The sequence below is a fragment of the Fomitopsis serialis genome (genome assembly GCF_022376445.1).
Source record: "Fomitopsis serialis strain Sig1Antser10 chromosome Unknown B0H18scaffold_792, whole genome shotgun sequence".
NCBI lineage: Eukaryota > Fungi > Basidiomycota > Agaricomycetes > Polyporales > Fomitopsidaceae > Fomitopsis > Fomitopsis serialis.
The window spans coordinates 2,378-11,142 of NW_025955752.1; the positions used below are offsets into that span (position 1 = coordinate 2,378).

The 8,765-nt window shown below is 58.1% G+C and overlaps 2 protein-coding genes across 2 annotated transcripts; one reads left to right on the forward strand and one right to left on the reverse strand.

Annotated features, from left to right (window-relative positions):
• Positions 1-294: 294 nt before the first annotated feature.
• Positions 295-5,477, forward strand: B0H18DRAFT_899143 (P-loop containing nucleoside triphosphate hydrolase protein; the record flags this gene model as incomplete). Its single annotated transcript, XM_048041440.1, has 20 exons — positions 295-551; positions 848-1,174; positions 1,281-1,337; positions 1,389-1,939; positions 2,010-2,164; positions 2,218-2,321; positions 2,376-2,430; positions 2,484-2,666; positions 2,721-2,797; positions 2,857-2,971; positions 3,036-3,313; positions 3,360-3,513; positions 3,569-3,703; positions 3,753-4,449; positions 4,502-4,553; positions 4,607-4,700; positions 4,756-4,870; positions 4,993-5,134; positions 5,198-5,280; positions 5,338-5,477. 20 exons carry the CDS (start codon positions 295-297, stop codon positions 5,475-5,477), a joined length of 3,771 nt encoding a protein of 1,256 aa, XP_047884218.1.
• A 1,624-nt stretch (positions 5,478-7,101) lies between these two features.
• On the reverse strand, positions 7,102-8,732 carry B0H18DRAFT_964883 (uncharacterized protein; the record flags this gene model as incomplete). The annotated part of the gene is made up of 4 exons (XM_048043208.1): positions 7,102-7,264; positions 7,306-8,006; positions 8,065-8,321; positions 8,378-8,732. 4 exons carry the CDS (start codon positions 8,730-8,732, stop codon positions 7,102-7,104), a joined length of 1,476 nt encoding a protein of 491 aa, XP_047884219.1.
• Positions 8,733-8,765: the final 33 nt, after the last annotated feature.

The window sequence follows — 8,765 nt, forward strand, 5'->3', positions numbered from 1 at the left end:
GCCGTATGTTGCAAGGCGTCTGTCATGTACGAGGGGCCGAGAGTGGTTACGGGAGCCCTTCAAGCTTCACAGCCTGCACATGGCCGCCCAGCGCCGCCCAAGATGCGGCAGCCAGCCTTCCCTATCGAGATTGCCCGACGGGAGTATATCTACGCGAAAAGAATGTCCCGGTTACTCCTGAGCTACTTAACCGACTTAGACTCTTGACGAGTGTCGAGACAAGCGCCTCCTCCTCGCCTTCATCTGTTTCCGTGACGATCCTCTCTGCAGCAGCCTGTATTCGTGGGCATGCCTATGGACAGCGAGGCCACTCAGAATGCGCGCGACGAGCAAGACCGCGCGAATGACCTCCACCTCGTCTCCTACACCCTCCTCGTCCAGTCGCTGACCATCCAGGCTCCGCCACCGGGCGTCCCCCTTCCGCTTCCAATCCCTGTGGAACTTCCACCAGGCATCGCGAGGCGTATTCTCGGTCCTAATTCTGTGCAAGAACCGCAGTTACTATTGGAAGATGTGAGCTTGGAGTGCAAGCCCGGAGAGGTCCTCGCTATGTGAGTGCTGCTTGAAGGAGTCGGCTTACAGCTGTTGTAGAGACGATAGGCCAGCCTGCACTGGGGTGTGTGTTGAGCTGGGGTTTGGGCCGACGGTCGCCGTGAGCGAGACTTATGTCAAAGTCGAGCTAGAGAACATATCTGAGCGACAACGGTGGGTGCGTGACTTCGCCAACCGTCGGCCATCTCGCCAGCCATCACCCCGCGCCACACACCCCCGCGCGCGAGCGGTGTATCATTTCTACAACAGCTGTAACGGAACGCGCTCTACTCACCGACCGACGCCATCTGCACAGAATCGGTGCGAGTGGGTCCGGCAAGTCCACTCTGCTTAATGCAATCGGTAGGCGCACTGGCGGCCTGAAGACCCTTGCTGGCTCTGTCACCATTCACCCCACTTCCGCCACAAGGATCAAGGTGGCAGATGCAATCGGCTTCGTGCCACAGGACGATCTCCTTCTCTCATGCTTGACCGTTCGTGAGACCCTCCGGTTTGCAGCTGGCGGGAACAATGAGGCAGTGGAGAGGACCATCGGGGAGCTTGGTCTACAGAAAGCAGCGGATACGCTGGTCGGCGGAGGATCGTCAGGTAAGAAAGGTATCTCGGGTGGCGAGCGGAGAAGGTGAGCTCTCTGAGTCCCATGTCTCGTGCGCATCCATCCCGGGTTTCGTACTACATTGGGTGGCTGAATCCCGGTTCAAAACGTGATATTGACAATGATTCATTAGGCTTTCGATTGGCTGTGTACTCGTACGGCAACCAAGCGTTCTCATCCTAGACGAACCGTAAGTAGCCTTCCTCCGTCTCCCTACCAACCCTCCAACACTCACACACAGCACAACCGGCCTCGACACCACCGCGGCCTTCTCCGTCCTTTCCCTGCTGTCCTCCCTCGCGCGGCGGAACCGCACCGTGATCATGTCCATCCACCAGCCGCGCTCCGACGCCTACCCGCTCTTCGACCGGCTCTGCCTCCTCTCGCACGGGCGCGTCGTCTACTCCGGGCTCCGCCGCGACGTCCTCGCCTGGTTCGCGGATCTCGGATACACGTGCCCGCCGCAGACGAACCCGCTCGACTTCTTGATCGACGTGAGCGCGGTGGACTCACGGGACGAGGATGCGGAGAGGGCGAGCCAGGCGCGGGTGGATCGGCTGAAGAGCGCGTGGGCGGAGAGGGAGAAGATGAACGAGGAGGGCGATAAGGGGGAGACAAAGGGGGCCGGCGAGGACGTGAACGTGGGCGCGGACAAGGGGAGGAAATCGAATCGGCCGGGCTTCGTCAAGCAGGTCGTCGTACTGACTAATCGGGCGATGAAGAACGTGTATCGGGATAATGGGCTGCTCCTGGGTTTCCTGCTGCAGGTTGCTGTGATCGGCGTCATGGCAGGTTGGTCTCTCGCTCAATTATGCAAATCACAAGGGGTGCTGTTGATGCTGACGGTGTTGTCGTCCTTCAGGTTTGACGTTCTTTAATCCGCCCGAGACCCCCGCCGGCATACAGACGCTTAAGACAGTTTACTACCAGGGGGTCGTCATGTTCTTTTATTTATCCTTTATACTCTATATCTACATAGACTGCGGGCAGCTCGTCGTATTTGATCGCGAGCGCGAGGTGTGTCTCGATAATACGGCTCAATGTGTCCAAGACTGCTCACACAGGGTTAGGATCGACTATATGACGTGCTCCCCTGGGTGTGCAGCCATCTGCTTGCCTTCCTGCCCATCAACATTATCGCACCGACCCTATATGCTATAATCCTCTACTTCATGTAAGTCTGTTAGCATTCAAATGATCACATCGTGTGCTCACAAGCTCCTGTTAGGTGCGGCTTCCGCCACGATAATCTCGCGAGAAACCTATTCATATTCATCGGCAATGTACGTCTATCACCATTTGCATGAATCATCAGGCGCGCTCACACGGTATGCAGTGCATACTGCAACAGCACGGCTCATTCGCCTATGCCCTCCTAGCGGCCTCCATCGACCGTAATTTTGCTCAGGCATCCCTGATCGCGAATGGATTGTCCATCGCCATGTTTCTGAGCGCGGGGTACCTGATCGTGAACCTCCCTGCGTATATTGGTTGGATGAAATGGCTGTCGCCGTACTTCGTATGTATCTCCCATCGCCCATCGCCCGCATCACTGATGCGTGAGGTCTCACAGTATGGCTTCAGATGGACAGCAATCACCCAATTCCGAGGTAGAGTCTTCTCGTGTTCAGGCATCGAAGGCGTCCAACGGTACAGATCCCCTGCTCTACCACGCGATTACCTTGTCTCAGTTGCCGGTGTCTTTTTAGAAATCAGTGCATCGGAGACAATGTCCTCGTCGGCCTCCGGTTCAACCTCAACACACCCCTCTGGGTCTACCCCCTCGGTATAGTCGGCTTCATCCTCGTCGTCCTCGGCATGGCCGTGTGTACCCTCTTCCCTCTCCCCTACCTGCCTCTCACTAACCAGCTCCCTCCTCCCCATATAGATTGCCCTCCTTCAGTTCTACCACCCCGGCGGAGTGAAGCACGCGAAGAACAAACTCTCCTCTTCAGAGCGGCCTAAGAAACCCGCGAAGGTCGAGGAGGTGGAGGCGCCCACGCGCGAGCGGGTCGACGTGGAGCTGAAGGACATGGGCATCATCGTTAAGGGCGGGCTTCTCTTGGGCACCGCTAGTAAGAGTATTTTGGACGGTGTGGATGTGACGTTTAGGCCTGGGCGGTTGACGGTCGTGCTGGGGCCGTCGGGTGCGGGAAAGGCATGCGCGTTCTTGCGGGTCGGCGCGGTCGCTGACGATGTTCGCATTATAGAGCTCGTTGTTGGAGGCGATGGCAGGTCAGCTGCCGCCGTCACGCTTCTCTGTGGCAGGTTCTATCCTCTTCAATGGTCGGCCTACCTCCTCAGGCCACAGTGAGCAGGTCGCGTTTGTGCAGCAGAGCGACCAATGGCTCTTGCCTGCACTCACTGTACGTCAATTTTCTGTATTGTTGTCTGCAGGTTCGTTGATACCGTGCGCTGTAGATCAGAGAGACCCTGCACTACGCTGCGGAGCTTCAGCTGCGCGGTATGAGCAAGGCCGCGAAGAGAGAGCGCGCGGAAGATGTCATGAGGGCAATGGGCCTCACGCCTGTTGCAGACCACGTTGTCGGTGGTGAGGTTCGTCGGTCCCGATATCTATCGAGCGCACCGCCTGATGACTTCGCAGACGGTCAAGGGTATTAGCGGTGGTGAGAAACGTCGCCTAGCGCTCGCTGTCCAGCTGCTCGCAGATCCCTCCGTGCTTCTCGCCGACGAACCCACCTCCGGCCTTGACGCGTTTTCCGCGCTCTCGGTAATCGACGCCCTCCGTGCGCTCGCGCGTTCCGGCCGCACAGTCGTAGCCTCTGTGCACCAGCCGCGCTCGGAGGTCTGGACGCAGGTGGACGACGTAGTCGTGCTCGCCGCAGGTGGGAAGGTAGTGTACGCAGGCGACAAGAACGGCGTCGTCGACTGGGTGGACGGCGTCAGCGGCGTTCAGATGCCCGATTGGTGGAACCCCGCGGACTGGGTCGTGGATGCTGTGTGTGGAGAGGGTCGAGATGCGCTGGTCCAAGCGTGGCAGAAGGACCACGAGCTCAAGAAGGCGGAGGAGGACGCCCCTTTGTCTGATGCGTTGTCCACGCCGAGCGGCCATGCGGTGGGTGTGCCAAAGAGGAGCGCGTCGGAGTATGCGCTGCCGGTGGTGCTCAGTCGCAGCTGGAAGAACCTGAGGAGACAACAGGACGTCTTCGTGGCGCGGCTTGCGAATCCTCCATTCCTTGTCTTGATCTTTTGGATGTTCTTTTTGCGGCTCGGGCACGGGCCTGCGAGTGCACAGGATAGGATCGGACTGTTGATGGAGAACAGCGCTATGCCGTTTGTCGGTGAGTGATAGATGTCTTTCAATGGTAAAGAGAAATACTGAGCAGACATCAGGGATGCTTGCGTCTATTGCTATATACCCTGCTGAACGAGACGCGTTCTACAGGTGTGTGATGCTTGCTCTCTCAGGCATGGCTGGCTATAACGTACCATGTATAGGGAATACAAGAACCCTGCTTCCCGTTATGGTGCCGCTACCTTCATCATGTCGTACACGATTCAGGAAGTCCCTATGCAATTTCTAGCTGCTATGGTCCGCCCATCTCACTGCATCGATGTTGAGTGATTGACGATCCAGTGATCCTCAGATATATTCAGTCATCATGATGGCGGGTATGGGCCTGCAGATCGACGCGCGGAGGTTCTTTGAGTTCTCGTTTGGTATTTTTGGCCTGGTCAGCTTTGGAGAAAGCATCGGGGTACGTTAATCTGCTAATTGAGGCTTGAATCTTGAAGGCTGATGCTGATGGTCGATTGTAGATCATTTTCTCCAGTACGTCGTGCTAGACGAGGATTGCCAGTATTCCGCTGACATTCTGCCATAGGCTGGGTGATTAACGGAGGCCTCTCCGTATCGCTCGTTTCGTGCGCCTTGACAGTGCTTGCGCAGACGTGTGGGATTATCTCTGTCACGCTTCCTCGCTGGCTCGCAGTCATTTCCTGGGGTAGTGCGCTGACTTATCAAGCGTGAGCAAGCTGTATATCGCAAATGTATCCGGCGCATTGACACCGATATTGCTGTTGTTGCAGGCGTGTGGCCTTCATCAACGAGTTCAGCGGTTTGGTCTTCAACTGCACGCAGGAGCAGCTTGCCTCCGGAGAGTGCCTTGCAGGTGTGAAACCTCTTGCCGCGATGCATGATCATGATCTGGGTCTGACGTCTATTGCAGCTACGGGAGAACAGTTGATCGAGACATTCGGTTTCAAAGATAGGAACACAGCAAAGTTCACCGCACTCTTGCTTGTGATCTTGGTCATCTATAGACTGCTGGCATATGTGGCGGTTCGGGCAAGGGTGGCTCTCTTGTAATAACGCCTTTCCTGTGTGCTCCCATCTTGACACGGTTAGATCAGTTGAGAATGGAGATGTTACTTGTAATGAACCACAAACGCCTTGTCTGAAGAATCGACATTGGCCGGAAGGTTTGCACGTATGCAGAATACTTGCATGGACAGGTTCAAGTGAGTGCGCGTCCATATCTTGACCTGAATCCGTACTCGTCCGCGTGCGGTATGGCATCATGTCAATCATGTTCTCGGGCTACGCTGTAAAGCGCTTGGTAGCGTTGTGTAGCGCACTAAGCATGGACTCACCACCACTGGACACGTTGTCACTGCCAGTCACGCCACTGTTGGCTCGTCTGAGAACTACGCATAGTCATTCTACTAGCTGGTATGTACGGCCTTCAACTGATGAACGATCAGTGTCGCAAGCACAAGAAGATCAACAGAAGATAGCGCACCGCACGACGAGTTGGTCAACACGAGGATCTACATGACTGCGTCGGATTTGCGCTCCAAATACGGATCCCTGCACATCCGAATCGATTCAACGACTCAGGGCTACCGTACCCCTGGGTTCTACATAGAATGTTTCCAGCCGCCACGCCGAATGCAGCTCATGCGTCCGCATTCCCTGTCGTACGCCAGCCGCGGTTACGACGACCGCAGACGCGGATACCTTTCCGACGAAGCGTGCCCGCGAGTCAGCATGACAGCAAAGCAGCTAACAGCAACGCACCATGCCCGCCGTCCATCACTCCCGTTCCAAGCAAGCGAGCGGCGCGGACGACGACGCCAGGTCCCGCCCCTGCGCGACACGACACGGCGCCCCATCCACAAGGCCCAACAACGCACGCACCCCGGCATCCTAGGCTCGACCTTACGTGTAGCCCTCGCAGCGCCGGCGACAACGGGACAAGCACGAGCCAAGTAGCCGACGCCGCGCGGAGGCTCCAAGAGGCCGCAAATGGCCGGAGGACCACGTCGGGCCTCGCGATCGGTGACGGCAGCGCCCACATGCAACGCACGGCGATCTACCAGAGCCCAGATCCTCCCGAGATCCCGCTCCTCCCGTCATCCATTAGCCCAGATCGGGTACTGCGAGTGCTAGATCAGATCAGATTGCCCGGACGCGTGTGGCGCACGTCCTCGCTCAGCCACATGAGTTTTTGCCTGCACTCACGTAACGCTCGCCTACTCGGGCATATCCGCAACCACGCCAATGTATCCAGTACAAGATCAACATGTCGTTTCGAATGTCATAATTACACTACTACCGACGTGCGGTCTGCGCAGAATCTAGAGTACGGGTGAAGTCACACACACACATTACAATACCAATATACGACGCCACAGATTCGGGGAAACATCCGGAATATCAGGCAGACATGGAGCCTATCTTACATGTCGAGTGCGCGCGACGGGCGGGGAAACACAGGGAGGGACAAAGATACGGGGGACCAAGCGTACATACTGGGAGGAGGAAGGAGGGCACGGTCGACGGTAAACGAAGGCGAAGGTCAAATGCAAGTACGGGGCGGGGTGAAGGTCAAGAAGGCGATGCGACTTGGAGGATGGGGTCGGATACGATGAAGGGTCCAAGAAGGTCCATGCAACTCGGACGACAGAACGCCGAGGAAACGCTGCCGGCCTCACCGACCGTAGGGAGCCTGGTACCCCGTGACGTACCCAGCGTATCCCCCATGGCTCTGGTACCCAGCGTACTCAACGGGCGCCTCCCGATACGTGACACCGCCATGCGACTGCTGCGGGTGCACCGGGGCTTGCTGCACCGGCATATGCATCCCGCTCGTGCTCGCCCCGCCTCAGCGATCGCGCCCGCCGGTGCCACGTACCCGCCGTTCCCATACGCGGCGTGGGCCTGTACCTGGGGGTGCGGCTCTGCGCCGCCGTCGAAGCCGAGGTCCTTGAACATGTTCCGCCAGTATATCGAGTCGTGCTCCTCCATCGGCTGCGCCTGGTACTGCGCGTACGTCGTCGAGATCCCCGCCAGGCTGAAGTTGCTCATGCCTCCGCCGCGGTGCGTCGAGTCCGACATCGGGTAGTCCTGCTCGCGGTGCGGCATGTACGACGACGAGGCCGTGGGATGCGTATACGGGGAGGACGACGAAGAGGCGGTGCTCGACGTCAACGCCGACGAGACAGCAGGCGACTGCGAGTAGTACCCGCTATGCTGGGGCGCCTGGGGGTGCTCGATGCCATTCGCCTGCATCCCGTACACCTGCTGACCATAGCCGTTCGCCGAGTGGGACGGTTGTCCGGCAGGCACGTACGACGACGGCACGCCGCGCCCGTTGGTGCTGGCCATCTCACGCGAGTACAGCTCGCGCTCCGCCTGCCGCTGCTGCGCCTTCTGGAGGTCGTTCGCGATGAGCGACCGCAGGAAGCGGTCGTGATACGCTGCGGAGTACGACTGCTGGCTGAGATGTGCGGCGTCGTGATACGCCTTCGCAGTCTTGCCGATCATGTTGTGGATCTCTTGCATTGCATTGGTTCTGAGATCCGACAGTGACGGCGAGATGCTAGCACGAAGCAGCTGCAAAACCCAACTTACGTCAGCGTCAGAAAGACGGCTGTATGACGCTGATGCCCACCTTGAGCAAGACGACAGCAGAGTACGCTGTCATGACCGTGATCGAGTCCTGTCCGTACCGCAGCATTTGCAAGTCGACAAAGTCTTGCGCGACGATTTTGAGACCCGACATCGCTGCGGTGTGACAGGCGTTGAGCGCCTCGACGTTGCACGAAGAGCCGGACGAGCTGTTCGAGTGGATCCCGAAGGTGTTGAGGAACAGCCGCACGTGCAGCTGGAAGAACATGAGCATCGAGAGGTGGAATCGTGAGCCACCCGCTGTCAAGAGTGTGAGCGATGTTTCATCGAGTCTGACAGAAAGCGGACATGCTTACCTCCCTTCATCTCCTCGCACCAAGTTTGCACCCACTGGTTCAGCTTGCAGTTGCAGTCGCGTAGAAGGACCTCATAGTCAACGTCATCTCCACTCGACGCCGACCCGCCCTGCGCCATGTTGAACACGTCCGTCGTATTCGCAGCGATGCCCCGGAGCTGCGTGAACGCGGACACGATGACGTCCTCCTGGCGGGTCTGGCTCCCACCCTCCGAGTGCCACGTCCCCGAGTGCCTCACCAGCTCGTCGTCCTTCGGAAGCATCCAATGCTTTCCCGTCTGCATGCTCAGGCTGCGGTCGTGCACCCATAGCACAAGGTACGTCCGCTCGCGGTTGCGGCGCTCCCGCCTTTGCATGTCGTTCTCGCCCGTAAGCCCCCGCCCGACGTA